The sequence below is a fragment of the Heliangelus exortis genome, chromosome Z (genome assembly GCF_036169615.1).
Source record: "Heliangelus exortis chromosome Z, bHelExo1.hap1, whole genome shotgun sequence".
Taxonomy (NCBI): domain Eukaryota; kingdom Metazoa; phylum Chordata; class Aves; order Apodiformes; family Trochilidae; genus Heliangelus; species Heliangelus exortis.
This window is the reverse complement of record NC_092454.1, coordinates 13,416,278-13,439,396: the sequence shown is the minus strand read 5'-3', so window position 1 is coordinate 13,439,396 and position 23,119 is coordinate 13,416,278. Positions and strand designations below refer to the sequence as shown.

The following is a 23,119-nucleotide window of genomic DNA, read 5'->3' as shown; positions in this document are numbered from 1 at the left end:
GAATGCATAATTTACTGTTGTACATCTACGGGCTTGTGGAGGTGAGCCTTTCATGGCATGCTTTTTCTCCTGTGAATAGATGGGTCTATGTATAATTCAGATTCCCCCACTTGATGTTGTTTCTGTGCTTCTTTGTGTGGGCATTTAGAAGTTTTTTATCACATAACCCAACAATGTTTTACTACTACAATGTTTTACTACTGAAATTCCCCCAGTTAGCTACATCAATTCATTCTTGTTTACATTTTACATGAAGTTGACTGGCATAATCTCTATTCCTGACTCTGGTTTTGTGTGTTTAGAAACCCTGTTTCAAGCTTCTGTCAGCAAGCGAGTGTGAATTAATGTTTACCTAAACCATATCCCAAACACTATCTAGAGTATTCTTTTGTACTCATTTTTAAAGACTTTATGTCAAACAGACACGTACGCATACATTCTGTGTATAACAGTCTTTAAGTATGATAGGTAGTGGAAAGATTTGGCAGCACGTATTTCATGACAAGCAGAAGGACTTGAAATGGAAGTAGAGCAGTATATGTGAATTTCAGGAGCCAATTACTTAGGTATATTTAAGCTCTGGCTCTTTTTAGAAGATGGGGAAAAATGTTATAATATGTAAAAGAGATCAAACAAATACATTTCATTTTTGATCATCAGACACTGATGATAGAGTCATTATAGTCTCTATTGGTAACATGTAGTTTATGCCTGCATAGTGAGAATGATTTACCAGGATGCTATGCCAAATAAGTGCAATGCTGAAAAGTTCACTTCTCCACTTAGAAAGGCAACAGTTTTCCCCTTAATGTGACAAAAACTAAAATTAGTGATTGATTACTACTTTTCAATATGAGAGATCTTAAGCAAATAAATGCAAAATATATGTTGTAAGTCTGCAAATGTAGCTTTGTGTTTTCAGAATGAAGACCTTGTATTAACTGAGTCATTTAATTTATCCATTTCTGTGCTTAATATTTTATAGATCCCATTGAAGAGGAAGATGCAAATGTTCTCTATAGTTCAATACAGGAACTACTGAAAGCAGCTGTTATGGCAGATGTTGATATTCTCTCTGAGATGTTTCAGCTTTTGATGGATTCTGCCAAGGATTTTAGCAGAAAACTGTATGGTTTAGTTCCAGATGGGCTGTATCTTCCAGCACCACCGTTGTACTGTCCTCAGCCAGCTTCTCTCAGTGAAGTAAGTGTGTATGACAGATGCTTCTTGGATCACTGCATGTGTTTATAAAATAACAATGATCCTTCTTCTGGTTTAATTAATGTAATTTTTCTCTTTTCTCCATACCCATTCACCTAATTAAGTAGCAGCAGAGTGATAAGAATGTAGGTGTTCATCTATGCTCCAGAGAGAAAGGAAAATACTCTTAGGGGAAGAAGCAAAATGTAGGTCAGATTCTGTATTGTCCATATCCTGTCTAAATTTGGGGCTCATTTTTGTCTCGGAATTTGCATTTTTCAGGAAGACTGCAATGACATTCTTTTAAAAATTGAGAGAGAAAGTCGACAGAAAGTGTCAGGAGTTCTTCAGCGAATCATCTTGCTCTTCCGGGCTGCTCATTGTTCCTGCTCTGCAGCACAGTGGTATATTACACAACTGAAATGGGCAAGAAAAATTATGCAAAAAGTAAGCATTTCATTTGTTGGGGTTTTTTTCATTGTTGTTTTTGGGTTGGTTTTTTTTTGTGGCTTAATTATCAATCATAAATATTACTGGTAAGCTTATGGTTGCAGAAGCGTTCAGTCTCATCTGGAGTTTGATGTTATTTTTTTACAAGTCCCTTTCTAGTTTTACACTCCTGGTTTTTTTAGCAAACCAGAATTTAAAGATATAGTATATCTACTTCATAAAGCATCTCCTTCTGTGTGTCCTTCTGTTTGCACTTGTTAATGTACAAACTCATTTCTCCATTTGAAGGAAGCAAGCTGATTTTAATTGAGAGTTACAGCTGTTAACTGCAAGTGTGTTATCACCTAAGGTGAAACATTTAACAGGGATTATGATACATACTTCAGGTAAAGTGATCATTTCAGTGCACCAAGCACAGGAATTATAACAGCTCATTCTACTTTGTGAATTTTGTTTTCACAGAATATATTGAATACAAAATTTTGTGTAAACTCAGGCTTTTCATAGGGTTTTTTTACGTAGCCACTTAAAGGAAGTTGACTTGCTACATGCATGGGTGTGTGTCTGTGACTGCCTTCAAACCTCTCTGCACTAGCATTCATGCAGTCAGGAACTGGTCTGACAAATAATTCCTTGTTTCCTCATTGCATGCTTCATGCTGGCACGGGGAGGTGATCAGAAGTACCAACTGAAGCAGAAAGGAAAACAAGTCTGCCTTGGCTGACAACACCCTAGACTGTGTTGAATTAAACTCGTTTCTAAATTGTGATCTTAGTTCTTATACTTTGTTGCTCTCGTATTCATGGTATTCATGAGTATTATGAATACTGCACAAACAGAATCATTTTTTGTGCAGTAGCTCATACTAAACATATTCCCTCAACAGAATTTTCAGAAAACTGATTGGAAAACAATGGAAAGCAAGCTTAAGGGAATTGTGCTGAACTTGTCAGTATTTTTCTAGTAACTGAGAGGCTGTACATTTAGTCAGGATACATAAAAAACTTTAACTAATTTCAGTTTTTATTTTGATTATTTATTTGTTTTTACTGTCTGTAGATTCGAATGAAAGAATCTCTTCCTTTGCTGAATCCATTCCCAGAGACTTTGCTCCATTACTCCCGTTTCCACACTGTTTTCTACAGATCTACATCTTCTGGAAACCATCAGTTTGATGATATTACCTGTAAAGTTCTAGGTCTGTGTGCAATAAAATAGAATACTGTAGAGCTGGAAAAAAGAAAAGAAGTAAAAATTTGCAGATGTGAATTCTTACTATCTTGAAAGCGTATACTGCAATGGGTGCAGAGACACATTATCTTTCTAGATTTATTTAATGTGAGTTGTCAAAACTTATTCTGCAAGTTGCTGTTCTGAGTTGTGTGCGTCATATATCTGACATGTGGAAGAACATAAACACTAAGTGAGACTCAAGAGCTCTAGCTGCAGAACACTATTGAAAACTGAAGAATGAGTAATTCTTTAACACCTGTTAGGATTATGTTAATTCCTGTCTTTGCTAAAAATCTCAAGCTGTTTTATTTAGTTTCATTTAAATAGAATCTGATTGTATTGCATGTTTGTGTCATAGGTTGGTTCAGGGACCTATGTGCATTGTGTTGGATGTTCCATGTTCGTGAAAGATTATCTGACAGCTGTAGGCGGTACCAGACTGCAAGGGAAAATATAAACAATCATGAGGTAATTCTGTTACTAACATGATAAAGATACACAAAGCTACAAGAAGAATTCTAAATGCCTGCTGCGTATTGTTGTGAGAACTTCTGTTTGATTAATAGGACAAAAGTATCACAATTATGATATCACAATAGATAGATATTCAATGCTACAGGATAGCAGTGTCCATGTGAACTACATCTTTCTAATAGTGTTCCTGTTTGACCTCTGCTTTATGTTTAACTCAGCTAATTGAAGTGATACTTTCAGAAGAATAATTTTTTTCTACATTTCTTTCCTACCTAAATATTTCCACTTTTTCTACCCATTAGATGAAGATATTTTGCATGTTTCCTGACCAAATTGGGTTTTTTTGTGCATTGAATATACACGGTTTTCAAAAAGAAATATTAAAAATATGAAAATTTAATAATGTTTTCTCTACTTTTACCCTTGTCAGTTTATCTCAGAGATCAAGGAAGAATGAAGAATGTTAGAATATTCATTGCAGTTTGTAACACTACAGATGTTGATTTTTGTCCTATCTAGTTCAGCAATTTATTTGGCCTTAGAAAAGGTTGCTACCTTTTTAAAACAATTTCAAGTTTTCTCTTGACCAGAAGAATTAAGCTTCAGATAAACAGGCTGTCTTGGTTTCAACTAGTAGAATATTCTGTTTTTCCTGTGCACAACAGTGACAGATGAGATAGAAACCACTAACTGTTTCAAAATATAACAATTAATCTTAAAAGCCTCCTGACTGGCTCGAATATTTTGCTGGTAAGAAACAATTTATGATCACCTTAAGTCTCAGAAAAATTACTTGCTTCAGTGTATGTAATCAGTTACAACTAGTTTAGTCAAATCTTCAAGTTTATTCCAGATGACTGTAATCAGATTCCTCAACAGGTTCTTAATGGAATTATTTTCTAAACTGGCTTTAAAAAAAGTGCTCGTTTTCTTTGTTTTTCTTTAAATATAAATTTTGGACCATTAAAACATTAATCCGCCTGCTACCATTGTATGCTTCTCTATTTGGCAGCTATGTTAGAAATTTTAATTTTCTGTTGGCTTCTTCTGTTGGAAGAATCATTACAATTTGCAGTGTATGAATAATTTAGCTGAACATCATATTGATGAATGTTTCTACAGTAAGGTGTGTTTTTTAGGATCTGAAGAAGAACGAATATGATGCCTCCACTGTTGAGCATTGTCTGAATGCAGTGGAGTGGGCTTGTCGAATGCTTCCTTTCTGCAGGTTCATGAATGTTGAAGAATTAGTTCAAGACATAACTTTGAGTCTGCTTGGAGAATTGCCACCAGTGAAAAAGGTAAAAAACTTTAAAACTATCACAAATATTTCTTCGCCTTGTAACTTAGACTTTTCAGTTAGTTCTGTTGAAAATTAAACCTTACTTGTATGCTACTTGAGATACTGTATTTTGTGCAGGTGGCAGAGATATTTGTAAAAGCATTTCCTAATCCTGAAGATGTAAGAGTTGCCCTAAGAGATAAGTATCATGGACTTCAGCAGCGACTCAGCCATAGTATTGTTAAAGGTAATGTGCATCTTTCTTCAGCAATACTAAATGAACTTTTTTTTTTTTTACCCTGTTTATTAATTAACTTTATCAGAGTTTCTATATGTATAACTAAATGGCTACAATTTCTGATGGGCCAGAATTCATTCATGTTTCAGTTTGAGAGAATGGGTGCAAGTTACCTCTGGGTAGACTCCAATTGGACTGCAGGAGAAAAATTTTCACCATGAGAACAATTAGAGGTTGGATTAATCTCCCAAGGGAAGTTGTGGATTCACCTGAATTGGACAGTTTTAAGAGTGAGCTTTAGAGGGTGTTGAGCCACCTTATTTAAATTGTATTTTCACCCAGAAAGGCTGAACTAGCTGATCTTTGAGGTCCCTTTCAACCTGGCATTCTGTGCTTCTATGAGTAATTGAAAACTGAGAAGTTTGCATTCAAAATTTTCTTTCTTTTGGTAGGTCCTGAAACTGAGGAAATGATGTCTGTTGTTATACAGACTGCTGAAAAAATGAGAATGAGGGTTTTGAGACGTATCATAAGGAACATAGGCCCCATAGAAATTTATATTTGGGAGCCAACAGAAGAAAGAGCAGCAGATGGTGGGGAACACTGCTATGACAGATTCTCATTAGGCACTAGTCTAAGCAGAAGCACACTTACTGATCTTGGGAGCCCTCAGATGTACAGTGATGCTGACACAGCAGATACACTTTCTGATGCTTTGTTTACTGAAGAAACCAGAGCACAAACACCATCACTACAAAGGTATGAAAAAAATGGCAGCACAAGAGGTTCTGTTGAAATTTAATTATAAGTTGTCCCTTACTGTTCAAGTAATATTTTCATCAAACAGGATAATTGCCACTTGGGGAAATTTATCAAATGTAGAATATTGCTGTGTTGCTGTCTGTGTTAAAAAAAATGATTTTGCATCTGATTAATTTGCCACCTTAATATTATGTTAATGGAAATTTGGGTTGTTAGTTTTCTGCTTTTAACAAGAGAGGAAGAAAAGGAACTAACGTTACATTTGTTTGGGTTTTTTCATTGAATTTTTCTTAATGTGTACTTACATTTGTTTTCTCACAGGGATAATGAACATCAGAAACAAGGAGAAACGGACAGCAAAAATACCACATGCAAGATAAAAGCTCTTAACTGGAAAATAAAGCATAAAGACAAAGTGTATGGGAAAGACATGCATAACCAGTCTAATTTGCCTATAGTTGGTGCATGGGAATTTGAGCGTGATGATGATGAATATATTGTTTTTTTAGAACTCTTTTTGAGTTATATTCTTGAGAGAGACCTGATGAAGTACAATGACCTCGGAATTCCATTTCTTAGTAGCTTTTCTGGACTTCTTCGAGAGCGTGAATTAAACTCTCTCTTTTTTGATGTTCATACAACACTAAAACGTCGACAGCGCAAAACTAAAAACCAAAGTGTGTTCAGAGCAGGGTCTTGCTACACTGTTATCCTGGCATCTCCTGATCCTGAAACAGCCTCTGTTTGTAATGAAAACCAAAATAGTTTCAAAAATCCAACCATTGTACAGACAAAAGAACCTCCTTTGCGTAACCTAACAAAAGGACATAACGAAGGATTATTTGGTTTAAAGCATAATTCAATTTACAGAGTTCAAAGTGACAATCAAGAAGTCACTGTTGCCCCAGCAAGCCAGACCTTTCCTAATCATACTTTCTGTAGCCTGAAAACTAAGGCAATTTCTAAATATATTTACAAAACTGTTGATACAGTTGATACTGTACCAGGAGAAGAACTAGCTATAGAATTAATTGATAAGTTGAGCAATATTGCAAAATTGCTTGAGTGGATGATCAGATGGTCTGATAAAAGACTGCTCTGTGGTTCCAATAAACAAGACTCCTTCAAAGAGATTCTCCCAAGGATACATGTGAAAACATCATCAGCTGCTGTCCTTAGTTCTTTGTGGCTAGTTGAAAAGTTTTACGGAGATGGATCTCAAGCAAAGAATATAAAATCTAAGGTAAGAGAGAAAACAGGAAAGAAAGTGTCAATGAAATTTATAGGTTAGTTATGCCAGTGAAGAAAATCACACACATACTTAACTCATAGCTCTGTTCTCATTAAAACCTGGAATATAGATTAATAGCTTTTCTTTAGGGCTTCCTAGGAAAAAAGGGAAGAAATCCAGGAATATTGGAATTCTCTCTGTAGGAAGTCTTTGGTTGGAGATTAAAGTTCTCTTTGGAACTCCTGTTGGAAATGTGACTCATCTATCTAGATACCACATTATATGGTCAAATTCCTACAAATTCAGCCATTGTGTCTAGTTTTAGACATCAAATTTGAAGAAAATTAATATTGGAGAGTATGGAAAAACAGGACTAGTTAAAGATTGGTGAAAAATTATTTTTAAATTTTTATCTAGCACTGTTATACAGTGTTGGAAAATGCATGCCAATGTAAACAAAAAGATTTGCAAGAATAATATGAGTATTGATTTATATTTAGGGACAACTGTTTTACTTATCCTTTTTAATTAAATCTACATGAAGGGCTGTAGAGCTTTTTTTTTTTTTTTTTTTTGGGAATTTTTCTCCCAGATCAAAAGATGTTTTGGTTTGTATTTAATGCTTTCTGACAAGTTCCACTTGTATTTTACTTAGAGCTTACAGCCAAAATTTTCTGTCTGCATCTAACTGCATAATCATGTATGCCTTTTTGCCTCACATACTGTTTTCAGTGACAATTTTTAAGTTTTACATGTGACGAAGGCCAAATCTTATTGTATACTTTTATATAGAGGATATTTATTTGTCACACAGCATCTTTGACAGTTGATGCTGACAAACCTTCCTTACATTTCCTGTGGATAAATCAGAGGACCGTCTCTTCACTTAATGCAGAAAAGAGACAAAACTCAAGTTCTACATCTTACTGTAAATCCAAAATTTCTCAGCTCAGTAATAGAGAAGATGGTATAAAGTTAAAAATAAACATACTAAATGAAATTGTTGGTTTTTTTAAAAACTGTAGCAGATATCTTTTAGTAACTAGTGAATATGCATTGTTATTAATAGAGCCTGGATTATCAATATCTGAAAGAATGTGCATCTCTATCAGAAGCCCAGTCGAGAACAGAGAGGAAAAGTAGTACAGATGATGTCTCTTCCGTATTGGCCAGTCCTCCTCTTGGTGTCCAGAGTGTACAACCTCTTGATGAACTTTGTGAAACTGGTTTTGGGTAATTTTTTTTAACCTAAGAATTCTATTTGGTCATAATTCCTCAGCTATGCAGCATGTTAGTATGAAGAGTTCTGCTGCTGTTACATGTTACATATGTGTTTAACTTTGAGTTCAAAGTCAAACTCATGCATGTTATTTACAGCTGTATGAACCAGATTATACTCAAGAGGCTCACCTCTAAATTGAAGATGATGTAACTCTTGCATATGAAGTGAATCGTACATAGTTTTTTATAAATTTAGAGATATGGAAATGGAATCTAGATTTCTGATACACTTGATAGAACGGTTTCTCAAAGAATTTAAGTAACTTCTGCTTTCTTTAGTGTTGTTTTTTCTGTGTTGAGGTGAGTGTTCAAAATTTCATTGTGTTTCTCCTCTATCTGTAATTGAGGTATGTTCAATATTTGTGCATGCCAGGAAAAAAAAAGAAAAGGGAGTGTAAATATGCCCCATGAAAAGGGCAATAAATATTTTATTTGTTAATATTTTACATAGTTCTGAAGATGGAGATTCCTTACCCTGAAGTCCTTTGTGACATTTATCTCCATCTTCTCCTGTACTAAAGAAACAAATTATCTCAAGTATCAGTATTCTGAGAAATAGTTGTGTCTTCCTTGACAATATTTTTTTTTAATTAAAGGAAGTTTCTATGAAGGAGGTAAATATAATCTTAACAGATGATTTTCAAGTCTTTTTATTAGATCATATGTGTTGATTACATTTGTCTGGAAACGGCCTGTTCTGAAAAAATGTGCCATTAATCACACTGAAATATCACAGCTATGCCAAGAAATTATACTCATTTCAGCTTAAGCAAAATTGAGAATGAAAACCTTCCTATTGATCATATCACAGCAATGTATATTTGACAACTCTGCACTAACTTGCAGTCTGAGAGAAAAAGCATACTTAAACTGATAGATAAGTAGGTTTATATTGTTAATTATCTTTTGTAATTGCAATTACCAGAATGTCATCAAAGTCAAAATATTTTAATAAAATGGAAATTAACCATGGGAATTATTCTGTAACTCATATGACTGAAGATCCTAAGGAAGTGGGACTACCTGTTCAGGAGGAGTTAGATGCAACATCAGAAAGAGAAGGTTTGTTCTTACAGTGTATCCTTTCACTATGGTCTGACATATACAGACGAGAAGTTTTGCCTGAATAGAATTATATGTCCCCCTGTTTCATAAAAAAATAGAAATAAGCTTTCATTTTTCTGTTGAAATTATTATTGTGTCTGCTTTCCATTATAACTAAGTTTTATCCAATTGCTTTCTGAAGACTTCCTGATCAGATTTTAATTCATATAACTTATTTTTGCTACAGAGATAGGAGAATGCATGTTAATATGCTTCATTCTCTTACTTTCATTCCAAAAATATTAATGCAATATTAAGTGACATAGTAATATCAATTAGTATACTCAAAATTACAGTTTGAGAATTGTTAAGATCTGGGTATGCATCTCTCAATCCCTTTCTCCTTCCTGGGGAAAATGCAGACTATAGTGACCTGTTGACAGATATCACTGGATCATGCTTCAGGTCATTTAGTTCTCTGCTTTAGAGTAATTGTGTTTATTTTGTAGAGTTCTTAGAGGAGCCATATGAAACTCCGAAGACCTCCAGTAGTTCTGTCAAGATCAAACCTGTAGAACATCAGAGAGGAAAGGTAAATTTCCATCCTGCATAGAAACATCAAATTATTACTTCTGCTAATAATAATACTTTTTCAAAATATCCTGAATTTCTCAATATATTAAAGAAATTGAAGACTTGAAATGTCTAGGATTGGTGAAACTTTTTCTGCTTAAATTAGTAAAGTCACATAATTAAACAGTAGTAAAGTCAGATCTGCTGTAAGCATTTTTGAAAATGTACCCCTATATATATAATGTATTTTGTTATATATTATTAAATCTGTATAGTATCTAACACTACATATAAATATGTAAGAATATGTATGCACACATTTATGCAAAAGCATGTAAGTAAAACCAGATGTTCTTCTGATTAATAGAACAGATTTGAATGTGTATTTTGTTATACTAGAAAGCTGCATTAACAGTTTTTTATTTTCTTTAAAAAATATGTGCTGTCTCAGAAGTTGTCACAGAGTGACAAGTAAAGAGTTAAGTAAAGAGACACTTGCTTGCATATTTTCTTGTTTTTAAATTGAAAATGCAGAGATGTTTGTTTTTGTTCTGCTCTGAAAACTTAATTTGAGTCTCTAAATGAGCCTTGTTTTTTCATACATCATCTATGGTTATAAATCTCTTTTCTTTGAAATTGGCTAAGGTCTATATGCTTAAATTTGAAGTGCAATCAATTTGCTTCCCTCCGTTACTCTAGATTTAGTGTTGTTAATGAGATTAGAAACCATAAATGTATTGTGGTCTTCTCTTCTACCATGCATTTACTATAATGAATTTGTAACCTGTGTAAAAAGCTACATTTGTGTCAGTTTCTTAGTTTATCTATAATACGGTTGTTTCCACATTTTCATCTTTACTTAGGAGGTGAGAGATTAGTAGAGTATATTTCCAGGTTATTATGTGGATACAGATTTGGAAATAATGACTTAAAAAGGTACACAGATAAGGATATATCCTTATTTTTGATCTGTACCATGATCTGCAGTTAGTGTGATATTTTGATTGTTTTTCAGTCATATTTTTTCAAGTGGACAATTAATCAAAAGAATATTTACCATAGACTAATAAAGTAATACTTTATTGAAGCAGGAGGGAGATACAAAAATTTACAAGTTCAGATACATCTTTTTGTATTCCAGCAGGTCTCTGTTTCAGATGTAGATAGTCCCCGGGAAGCTCAAAAGGCTCAAAAAACAAGAGAAGGAAAGGCTCAGCAGAATGTGTGAGAGACTTTTTTTTGTTTTAATTTCTCTTTAACCTTGTTTTAAAATCTGAAGAATTTTTGTTAATTATGGTATCCAGTGAATTCTCAAGTGGGTTCTTGCTGTTCATAGCAGCTAGCTTGAGATTTGAAGCATCAAGCTGGTTTTGTTATTTAAATTAACTTTCTTCTTGATTCCACAAAATTTGTAGTAATGAAGCCTTTTCCTCTGATACACTGTGCCCAAATCTCATAATGTTTAGAAAATTTTATTAATTGTGATGGCATATAGATAAATATCCCTGTGAATATATAATGTTTGTAGAAAAACTTGGCTAATTTTAGAAAGACTTAAAATCCTGTGCTCTGTTAAAGTGATATTTTTTTACTTTTAAACCAAAAATAACTTCACATTAGATGCCCCCTTCTGGATTTCTTATGATGCTGACTTTTCTTTAGGAATGTATATTATAATGACATTAACAGTATTGGCTTTTCTCTTCTTTATCAACTCAGATCAACTTTTTTTTCCTGCTGTTTGTGTTGATTAGCCAGAATCTTTTCAGTGCCTTTGAGTCAGTTTCTGATTGCTAGGGAGACAAAGAATAAATGTCAATATTTGCCAGCTCAAATTGCAGTGTACTATAGTGACTGAAGAAGTGCAGATAAGGGTAGCTGTGGTCAGGTGGCTTTCAGGTATTTTACTGCATAGTAATTAAAATACTTTTTCTGTGTTTTTTCACACACATCTACATAAAAAGATACAAAATGAGAATAACGAAACAAATTATTGTAACGTTTACAGTACTAATTTTTTCTTTCTTTATAGCATGAATGAAGTTGTTAATAGCAGTATTTCTCACTCGGTCTCATTAAAACAAGATGCAGCAGTTCCCAGGTGAGTTTAACCTACAGTGATTTATATAACTAAAAAATGGACGATCTATATTAAACTTGCAGTTTGAAGTAATATGATGTGTATATTTGATTACAAAATATCTGCAGGTGTGGTGTAGTATATTATACCTGCAAACTGTAGTACTAAGCAACCTTTCCTGAAAACCTTTTTACTGTAGTCCTTGTTCGTTGTCCAGATTATCACATGAATCAAGCGTGTTAATTCAGAGCTATCAGATTTCAAGAGAAGTAATACTTTTCTAGTTCCAGGCAGAATCATTATAATCATATATTACTGTAAAAGATAAATTTTTACATAGGACACCTAAACAATAACATTATAAACTAAAATATATAAATAATATTTCTATAAACAGGGAAAATGTTGGAAATGGGAAAAAAGATTAGGAGTCAATTTCAGCCCTTCGCTGCTAGAACATTCCCATATGAGTTTTTCATTTTATAGGAAGATATGAACTACACATCTCTTTGGATTCCATTTTCATGTGTTTCTAATCTATTTTTATTGTTGAATTTTTAATGCCATCCTATTAAAAAAAATCTCAAGCTTTTCAGGTTTCAGGCTGGATTTACCCATTCTAATTGTCTCCTAAAAGAGTTCCTGTCCCCCTTCATACCTATTAAATATCTAAATATCCAAGACCTTTTTCATATTGCTTGTTAGTCATTGCATTATGCTTCTATTTCTTCATATGCTTGGGGGCCATCCTTTTCAACTGTGAAAAATCCTCCAAAGGCTGCCTGTACTCATAGAAATGTCAACATTTTTCTTAAATAGATATTTTGGGATCAATTTCTATTGATGTAAGTGAACTCCTTCAGTTTCTTTATAACTTAATAATGTAAATCCTAAGTCTTCCTTCTTCATTTAAGGGCTTCATCTTCTTTGTAGTCTTTACAAATTCAATATATTTTATTATCTGGTACATGTTATTTTAATTGTAATTGTTTTCTGATCTGAAATTGTATTGTTTATATATATGTGTGTGTGTGTGTGTGTGTGTGTGTATACACAAAGGCATGCTTAGTTACTTAAGTGAATCTTCCATCTCTCTTCTTTCAGCTATAAACTCCTTCTCCATATTTCAACAGCTGCTTGGTTTTATGACTAACCAGGCCCTCTTTCTGTCAAATTATTATTTTCTGCCCATATCTCTAGTGATGATATTTCAGATACCCTTGTCACAGAATAATCAGGTAGAACTTAGGTCTTAACAGCTATTTTTCATACAGTATATTAGGAAGCATAAGAAAAAAGATGTCATACATACTCTCCAGTGATGAATATGCAATATTAATTATTAAATTGCTCATATAAAGGAATTATGCCTTAGAAAATTAGACATCTCTAAAATTTTCTGAACTGATTTAAGATGACCTCATATAGTTGTTCTGAACTATAAATTTATTTTAATTCTTTTGTGCTTTACCTTCTTAATTAATAGAGACATTTCTTTAAGTGGTGGTCAGACTTCTCAGACTGTTGTGTCAACAATGTCAAGTGTTGATTCCAATACTTCCATTTGTGCAAAGAAGAAAGAAGTCAAGGAAGAATTTCCTACTGAACACAAACAAAACACAGAAAATGTGGGGCAGATGCTCCAAGATGAAATGTTCAAACTAGTTCAGGTAAAATCAAGATTTGAAATACAGTTCACGGTACAAACTATTGGTGTTTTAAAGCTATTCTGTGTATGTCTATAGAGATTTCCTGTTCCACATAAACTACTGTGAAAAGTTATTGTAGACATAATTCTTTCTTTTCACTCAAGAAAATTAATAATATAATAAAAGTTCTAGTATGTTTTGAATAATATAACAGAGTTATGTGAACTAAATAGTGTCTAATAGTATAGAGAAGGAAAAAATCTGAAGCTGGGATAAGTTGGGGGTTGTGTTAGGATGAAGTTTTATTATTACATGGAGACTATTTTATGTGACCTTACCTTTAATCAACATCACCAAAAAAGTTGTTTGTCTTGCTTTAGCAAAATCTGTTTGTGACAAGTATTTAATGTATCTTAAAAGAAAGTCCAGTACTGTAAACAATTGTTCTATCAATGTTGAAACTTGGGGATATTGTTTTGTCACCTATATTAACAAGATAATGAACATTTACAACATAGCCTAGACATAGAATTTTTGCTAATATTCCTGCTAAGTTGTTTACTGTGTGAAGTTTTTATGTGTGTATTCAGCTACAGCAAATCAACTTAATGAGTTTAATGCAAATAATGCAGTCATCCTTTGCCAACTTGCCCAATGTGCAACAAATTTTGCAACACCATCCATCTGCTCACCTGGAAGGAAGCCAGCCTGCACACACTGCCAAAGTTAATGGCTCTCCAAAAACACAACTACCCACTCAAGAAGATAAAAGAAGACGTGGTCAAAAGATCACTGATCTTCAACCAAGAAATAGTTCAAGAGACAAAAGCAGCAATGGCCATATAAAAGTAGGTATTATCAAGGTGCCATTTATGAAGGCTGTTCTGTATATCTGATTGCCATGTTCTATTAAAGTAGGAAATGTTTTTGTAGTGATTGCAGTAGACTAAAAATACACTGGTTTTGTGCCTATTTAGGGCATGGTTGCTGTTTCAAGGTACTTGCAGATTTATGAGCTTTTGGAGGAAGGGGCAGGCACCACTCAGGGGGACTAAAAAGGGGCTGATAGTCTGTGTAGGAGAAAATGAGAATAGGGAAAAAATGAGAAGAGACAAAGACCAACCAGAATTTAACCATCTGGCTGCTGCCATAAAAGACAATAAAAAAATGTTTCTATACATAAACAACAAAAGGAGGGCTAGGTAAAATCTCCATCCTTTATTGGATGGGAGGGGAAATATAGCAAAGGATGAGACAAAGTTTGACGTAATTAATGTGTTCTTTGCCTCAGTCTTTAGCAGTAAGATCAATTGTTCTCAGTGAACAATCCAGGTCCCTGAGCTGGAAGACTAGTGAAGGGAGCAGAATGGAACCCCCATAACCCAAGGTGAAATGGCTGGTGACCTGCTCAGGTTGTGCCAGGGGAGGTTTTAGATTGGATATGAGATAAATTTCTTCACTGAAAGGGTTGTCAAGCATTGGAACAGGCTGCCCAGGGAAGAGGTTGAGTCACCATCCCTGGAGGTATTTAGGAGGTGTGTAGAGGCCATGGTTCAGTGCTGAAGCTGGCAGTGTTAGGTTAGTGGTTTGACTTTATCATCTTAAAGGTCTTTTCCAACCACAACAATTGTGTGTTTCTCAATGCCGTTTTATTTTCTTCTCTGATTTAGAGTGATCTAGATGTAAACATTTCTTTAAGTGAATTGGAAAGCCACAGCAAAGAAACAGTATTTATGCCTCCACTTCAAGATTTGCCTTCTTCAGCACCTACTAAACCACTTAATCTCCTAGCTCCTTCCTCAAACATCCAGAAAATACCAAAGCTTATCCCTGTTGAGAAGACCATGAATTATTCAAATGGGTTTCCTTTGCTCAAACTTGAATCAGGTTATCATGTCAAACCGGCATTTTTACACCCAGTAGAAATGTCATCAGCTTTTGATAGACCACCCCTGGTACCACGAGTTGCTTGGAGTTCATCAGATTCCTTATGGAACCATCAGTCACCATACACACCAAGAAAGAGTAAGTCAAAAGAAGATTCAAACACTAGATATGACCCTGAAATCCCGAGGAAAATGCATGAGGAAGAGAAAACATGGGCAGAAACAGAACGCAAGGGACCTCCCAAACATCTGAATCTAGATCAGTATGAAGAACAGCAAGAAGTTTCATCTCGGCAGCAGTTCCCTGCAAATGTGAATATGGACAAATCCCTGATCACTCAGAACCTGGCTGGTATTCCGCTGTTGCACTTGCAGCTTTGCCCAGTACCTAGATTTCCACCAGCTGTAAGGCAGCCAGTCCCTGCTACTTTAATACCTCTTAAACCTGCTACAAATGAGACTAACTGCAGAGAAACACTACAGCACACAGGAATATCACTACTCCATGCTAAATTACTTCAAAAAAAAGAGGTACTCTTGTTTTTACTTATTTTTCTAAGTTGTAGGGTTGTTGTTTTTTTCAGTTTCCTGGTTTCTTATTAATTAAAAATAAGTTAATTTTTCCAGACTATGGGATTTGGAAGTGTTCAGCACAACAACGAGAAGGATCTGAAACTAGGGTTCCGTATTGACATGTCAGTATGTGACAGGGTGCAAGCTTGGAAATGCATTTAATAACACTAGGTTGACTCCATAGATTCATTACTATGGGACTACCTGAATACTGGATAATATTTACATGTTAAAAAATAGTCTGTTTTTACAGAAATATTATTATTTGCAGAAATACAAAGAATGCAGTAAGAAATCTGCTTTTTTAGGGACACATGTAACTCTTAAAAGATTAAATCTTAAAAGGTTTGGTAAGAAAGCATTATAGTCTGAATGTCAAGAAATGGATATTTTGTAAATGTTGTTCCGACTTTCATATGATTGCACATTCTAGTTACATTTGTGTAACTGAAATACAAACTGGACCTGCTTTTTTCGTGTAATGGTTCTAGTGTTTCACCACCTCATTGTCAAAAATGTCTTCCTTACATCTAATCTAAATCTACCTTCCTCTAGTTTAAAACCATGAGCCCTTCTCCTATCACAACAGATCTTGCTAAAAAGCCTGAAAAGTCTATCCCCACCTTTCTTATAAACCCCCTTTAAGTACTGAAATGTTACAACTAGGTCTCTCTGGAGCCTTCTCTTCTCCAGGCTGAACAACCCCAACTTTCTCAGCCTGTACTCATAGCAGAAGTGTTCCATCCTTATCACCACCTTTCTTTGTCCCTCCTCTGGACCCTCTCCATCAGCTCAATGTCTTCCCTGTGCCAAGGGCTCCAGAGCTGGATGCAGTACTCCAGGTTGGGGTCTCACCGGGGCAGAGTAGGATTTGGATATGATCTAATCTGATGGGGGGGTCCCTCTCTGTTTTCTGTGTAACTGTTTCATTTTTGCTGCTTTCTCTCTTCCAGGCACCAAAACTCATTCCATTTCAAGACCTCATTGCGTTTGAGCAGCGCCACCAGCATCATACTGTGCCCAATATTTCCTGTGGACAAGACCAAACTGAACCTATCAAGTTACTGAAGACTGATGTTGAACCATTTAAGCTAAGAAATCTGCAGAATAATATGAAAAGGCAAGCCAAAAATTTTTAAGTGGGTATTCATGTTGTAAAACTTCACAGTAACCCATACCTTCTGACTTAGAAAGTAGTGGAAGTTTCTACTGCAGCTTCTGTTGAAGTGGGTTTGGATGCGATTCTCTTGGAGGAAACGAGGATAGCAGATACTGGTAAAGACATGGCAGGAGTGTATAGGGCATAACCAGGCTGATCAGAGGTATAGTCAATGGGAAATGATTTCCATACTAGTATCTGGGGTTTAAAGTCTTATTGTCATCTGGCTACTTGCTATGTACTGTTTATGAAATGAAACACTGATCCCTGGAGAATACCACTGGTGGTGGGTCCCCAGCTGGGTTTAACTCTGTTCATCACAACTCTTTGGGCTCAGCTTTCTAGCCTTATTTTACCCCATGAAGAGTACTCCTGTCTAGGCAACCAGTTTTTCCTCTACAATGCTGTGGAAAATGTCAAAGGCTTTACTGAAGTCCAGACAGACAATGTCCACAGTTTTTCCCTCATCCAGTAGGCAGGTCACCTGATTATAGAAGGAGATAAGGTTGCTCAAGACCTGCCTTTCCTAAACCCATGCTGCCCTGGTCCCCTGATTGTCCCGCACTTGCCATGTGAACACATTTAAGATGAATCCCTCCTTGATCTTCCCAGGCATGTAGTTCCCCAGATCCTTCTCCCTGCCATTCATGTTCATGGGCATTAGTTTGGCAAGACAATAGATGTGGAATATTAGTCAGTTTGTAATATTTGACATAAATAGCTTATTAGACAATTAACAGATTTTGGTGTGATTGTTAAGTATTTTTATGAGTTTATACTGCAGTTTTGTGTATATTTCTTTTAGACAGTTTAAAGTAGTGCTTTAAACTGGTCTGTATGCAACAGTTGTGTTTGTCTTTTCCACTTGTATTTCATTGTATATTTCTGCATAGGAACACTTGTTAGAAAACAATGATAGGTATTATTATTATATGGCTTTTTTTATTATTTGTAATTAATATGTTGACAGACAGAAGAGGCGTGATATGAAACAAATGAAAGAGAATGAGGAAAAGAAGAAACCAACTGTGTCCTGTCCAGATGATGCCATCATCAATATTAATGATAAAATGAAGGTTGCTGAATCAGGAAGTGGGGTATAGAAAAATTACTTTCCTTTGCCTTTTTCCATTGAGTATTAACAGGAAAGAAAGTAGCAGGAAACTGTAAACTAAACAATCATGTTAGATATCTTTCAGGCTGTAGCCTAGTTACATTACACATCTCATTACACATGTACAAATACACTTGTATTTCCTGTAAGTGAGAGATTTATTTTTATAAAGCATTCAGATGTTGGTTTTGTTTTCCTTTGAATTGTGAACTTGTCTATTTTCATAGGATATTTGTCTCTATGTACATTTAAAATAAATATGTACACAAATGCTAAAAAATGCTACATTAAAAAAAAAAAGTTCAGCCTAGTGGTAATGCTGGGATAAATAACTCAGCCGTTGCTCTTTTCATGAGTCTGGATTGTGACAATATGAGAATGAGAGTGGAGAGTGCAAGGTCTTAGTTCTGTCTCAGCCAAGAAGAGAAGTTCTGTCTCTGAGAAGAGAATGTCTTCTTAAAGCTGAGTTTTGATTTATGCACTTCAGCTGTTTGTCTTGTAAGGTATTTGGAGGATATCCTTGAAAGTACCAGACTTCAAGGTAGAAGTCTACCAAATATAAAGATAAATCACTTCCCACCACAACAGGCTCTAGTTATAATCTGTATCATACCTTCTTTGAGACTTCCCTGCCCAGCACAGCAGCTGGAGAGCTTGAGCAGGCCTGGGAGATGTTAATTGTGGTGCAGCAGAAATAATAGGCTTGAAGAAGAATGAGGAGTTTGTGTTACTGCAGGTCACCACTAGGTACATATTAGAAATAATGTTAAATAGCCAGTAAATCCACTAAGTTGGAAAGAATCAGAAGAATTAAAAAAGAGCACAATAGAAGTACATTAAAAAGGAGTAATTGGAAAGTTAAGAGCACCTAGAAAGTCTTTCATTGGCATTGGAACAATTTTTAAAGATTTTTTTCTTCTTCTATTAGGATCAAAAAGCAAAATCTACATCTCACCCTCAGGATGGTTTTTTCATTTCAATGGGCAAGTACAAGTCTTTTCAGTGCTTTCAGTGCTTAAATAAAATAAATCGAGGAACAGAAGTTTCTTAGAGGTAAAAGGAAAACTCTAGTCATCAAGATGTTAATAAGTGAGATTGTGTAATGCTGTGGGTAATACAGCATAGTAGCCTATAGAATCTTTCCTCAGAAAATTAGGAAAACCTTTCAGGGTATACAGCACATATTCAGTCTCTCTTTGAGGCAGTCACTTGTTAGGGATTTGATGTGGGGAGATGCAGGGAAGTATAAGATCTCCTATCAATTATCTGTAAATTCAGAATAATTCTCCTGAAAATTATAGAAGGATTTTAAATTGTCTTAAAAATCACTTATAGTCGTGTATTTATGTTTCTAAATTATGGACTTTACAAAGAAGTAACAGTATGTTGAGTGAGTTCAAGTAACACTGGATCACAGGGATTTCTGTTCATGTGATTCATCAGAAGAATGATGTATGCAATGCATAAGTTTATTTTAAAAAAGATTCCAGTTTTATTTGCCTGCATATTTTAATTACACAAAATTTAAGGCTCTTTTAAAAGAAACTGAATATTTCTGAATTGCAAAGAGAAGAATCATAGAATCATAGAACTTTCAAGGTTGGAAGGAACCTTTAAGACCAGGTAGTTCCAACCCCCCTGCCATGGGCAGGGACACCTCCCACTAGATCAGGTTGCTCAGAGCCCTGTCCAGCCTGGCCTTAAAAACTTCCAGGGTTGGGGCTTCCACCACCTCTCTGGGCAACCTGTGCCAGAGTCTCACCACCCTCATGGAGAAGAACTTCTTCCTAACTTCCAGTCTAAATCTATCCTACTTTAGTTTGAATCCATGCCCCCTAGTCCCATGACATCCAAGAAAGTCCCTCACCAGCTTTCTTGTAGCCCCCTTCAGATACTGGAAGGCTACAGTAAGGTCTCCTCTCCAGACTGAATAACCCCAACTCTCTCAGTCTGCTCTTAGGAGAGATGCTCCAGCCCTCTGATCATCCTCGTGGCCCTTCTCTGGACACACTCTAGCACATCCATGTCTTTCTTGTAGTAGGGGCTCCAGAAATGGATGCAGTACTCCAGGTTGGGTCTCACAAGAGCAGACTATGCCAATGGAAAGATTTGCTTCTTTCTGGTACATTAATTCAGCACAGTTAGTCCTGTCTGAGGACAAAATGCAATGCATGCTCAGCAGGTTGGCTGTAGAGAAACACTAGCTTGCAAAATTCTGCAGAAACCTTAATGAAAAAATAATGGTATACATATTATAAATATTTTTCCCCGTTGAAAATATGAAAAAATTGTTAACTGTACAGCATATAAAATATTTAATTATAAAATTACACTTACAAGCTGAGCTTCAATTTTAATTCACTGTAACGTTGTGAGTTTCAGTACAGTTGCATGCTCATGTGACAGGTAGTATGAAGATTTTCTTGAAATCATTGATGATTTACTCTTAAAAAAAGTTAAATTATCTGCCAGAAATGTGAAGAAAAGTCTTTTGAACCCTCCCCTTAGTTTTGAGTTATTATTGTTGCATTCACAAATTGCTAATTCTTGGATTATATTTAGACTGTTGTGTATTATCACATTTTAGACACAACAAGGGAAGCAATTACTACTTCAGCAGATCTACATTACATGGCTTCTGCAGGAAAGAAACCAAAAGAAGCTCAAGATGCGAGTACAAACACTAATCCTGGTAAGTTCTACCTGTGTAACATACAGCAACCAGCTGTTATCAATATTACTTCTTGCTAATTGTGATATTTAGTCAGTTTCTAAAATGTAGCAAAAGTTTAAAGAGAAAGTACTGTTTTTCATGCTGTAACTTTTTAAAGATAAACAAAATAAAAATAAAAAAAATATTAAACCAGAAGACACTGGAACATCAATCGCAAAATATTATTTAAAATAATTATATATTTAAAATATTGCTGATGCAGTTATGCAAGAGTCTCCACATGCTTTCTGTTAGTTCTGCTGTGAATTTTTCTGAAAGCTCCCTTTAACTTAGCTTGAATTTATCTAAATGCATTTTAGACAACATTTCATGTGACTGAAATTGTTTCCCTGCCTCTTCCACTCCAACTTTGTTTTTATTTTGAGCTGATCTCTTCATTCAGATAATGCTACCAATGTCTCTCCTCAAAGCTTTCCTTAAATTCATGCATTTTGGGTTTTTTTCCTATCAAGTGCTCATATCATATCGGGATATTGGAATCAATACTGGAAATGAGATTTCTGAAGTTGAAAAAAAAGAGTCAATCATGTCTGCTCCTGAATCAGGTGTGGCTTCAGTCTTTTTCTACTCAATTTGTTGTTTGGGAAGTATATAAAAATACTACAATTTTAACAAGTTTTTTGTATATCAAGTAGCTTAATGCAGGGTATAGATAAGAAGAAGCTAATTTAACTGATTTCTTGAAACTAAATGTGAAATAGTTATAGTACTGTTTATGGAATGTTTGAGGACTTTTTCATGGTCTGGTGTGCCTGTGATTTTATATTCCTGTGTAAGGAGGTACATTTTCTGATTTTAGCTTGAATTTTGTGCTGCTTCATCTATGGGATTTGATGTTATACAGACCAAATGGATTGACTGGTGGGACATCAAGACAGATCCCAGCTCCACATGAAATCGAGCTGTATTATCACAGCTAATTATACAGTTGTTTTTTGCACCTGCTCTGTTATCTAAGAACCATATGTCAAGCTACCAATGTTCACTCTTAAGTATTTTCACTTTAATTCCTAATCAGTTAACTTTGGGTCAGTTATAGAACAAATTGGGGTCAATTTGTGGAACAAAAATAATTTGGATTTCAGGCTGAAGAAGTTTTAATTTGGTTTGGATTCCCTCCCCTTGTTTTATAAGTTCTTGAAAAATTGTTTTATGTAGAATTCAGAAGGCAGGTATTTTTTATATGGCATCAAGTGTGCATGTTAGTATTTCCTTTCTTATAAAGTTCAACAGTGATATTCCATTTGGAGGACTATTTTACTGCATTGCATGGCTTCTTTGCAGACAGAGGTCTTTCTATCTGAGTAGTATTGTTTATTTGGATCAATTAAAGGTGCAGAGGTTTTGCGCTCTTTTTTTGTTTTTTTCTTTTTAACCTGTCCAGGAGAGAATTGGAAATGAATAGTAATTTAGACTGCATCACATTGCTTGGGTTTTAATACTTTGAGCATCATTTTCTGCTGATTTATCACCAAAATGAAAAATAGTTCATGTGTCTTTTATTTAGAAATAAACACTTAAGAAACCTCTTAAAATTCATAATGTATTTTTTTCAAGGAAATGTTAATCACAGATTTTAATATTATTTTGATAATTCAGACCTATTTTCAAATAGCTTATCTGAAGCTACACAGCTTTTACTTTAAATATATTATTGACTCTTCTTTTCTCATAGAATCACCTAGTACCGTTGAGATACTGGCACCTGAGACATATCCAAACCTGAGATTGCCCACTGCAGTGAATAAGGAACTTCTACCATCCTTTCTGTCAGATGCACGTGATTTGGTTAGTGGTTAATTGTACAGAGAGTTAAAATACATTTTAAGTCTATTTCTTGTCTTACCTCATGAAATTGGATACTTCATGTCTATGGGTGATCAGGCATTGGGATGGGCTGCCCAGGGAGGAGGTGGATTCTCCATCCCCAGGGGGTTTTTAAGAAGAGACTGAATGTGGCACTCAGTGCCCTGGTTTGGTAACCACAGTGGTGGTGGATGAAGGGTTGGACTTGATGATCTCAGAGGTCTTTTCCAACCTGTCTGATTCTGTGATTCTCTTATCAGTCAGTTGTATAAAACTGCAGAAAAATTGTAGTTATTTTTTTTCCAAAACAAAAAGCCTTTCAAATCGCAGTGTTCAGAAGTAAACACATG

At 35.0% G+C, this 23,119-nt stretch overlaps 1 protein-coding gene across 6 annotated transcripts in view; it reads left to right on the top strand.

Moving 5' to 3' along the window:
• The window catches only part of CPLANE1 (ciliogenesis and planar polarity effector complex subunit 1), a 57,842-nt gene that overhangs the window by 18,641 nt on the left and 16,082 nt on the right, over window positions 1–23,119 (top strand). For 3 of the 6 annotated variants that reach the window (XM_071730987.1, XM_071730984.1, XM_071730989.1), the window contains 22 exons: window positions 986–1,203; window positions 1,483–1,647; window positions 2,710–2,848; window positions 3,242–3,351; window positions 4,497–4,658; window positions 4,778–4,886; window positions 5,330–5,636; window positions 5,961–6,882; window positions 7,940–8,103; window positions 9,077–9,213; window positions 9,705–9,787; window positions 10,910–10,992; window positions 11,801–11,869; window positions 13,335–13,518; window positions 14,088–14,345; window positions 15,168–15,914; window positions 16,910–17,076; window positions 18,086–18,212; window positions 19,158–19,222; window positions 20,827–20,921; window positions 21,416–21,508; window positions 22,639–22,751. In XM_071730987.1, coding sequence (XP_071587088.1) covers window positions 986–1,203; window positions 1,483–1,647; window positions 2,710–2,848; window positions 3,242–3,351; window positions 4,497–4,658; window positions 4,778–4,886; window positions 5,330–5,636; window positions 5,961–6,882; window positions 7,940–8,103; window positions 9,077–9,213; window positions 9,705–9,787; window positions 10,910–10,992; window positions 11,801–11,869; window positions 13,335–13,518; window positions 14,088–14,345; window positions 15,168–15,914; window positions 16,910–17,076; window positions 18,086–18,212; window positions 19,158–19,222; window positions 20,827–20,921; window positions 21,416–21,508; window positions 22,639–22,751 — 4,517 coding nt within the window. Of the gene's footprint in view, window positions 1–985; window positions 1,204–1,482; window positions 1,648–2,709; window positions 2,849–3,241; window positions 3,352–4,496; window positions 4,659–4,777; window positions 4,887–5,329; window positions 5,637–5,960; window positions 6,883–7,939; window positions 8,104–9,076; window positions 9,214–9,704; window positions 9,788–10,909; window positions 10,993–11,800; window positions 11,870–13,334; window positions 13,519–14,087; window positions 14,346–15,167; window positions 15,915–16,909; window positions 17,077–18,085; window positions 18,213–19,157; window positions 19,223–20,816; window positions 20,922–21,415; window positions 21,509–22,638; window positions 22,752–23,119 lie in introns of all 6 variants that reach the window. The other 3 variants (XM_071730990.1, XM_071730985.1, XM_071730986.1) reach the window with 3 other exon arrangements.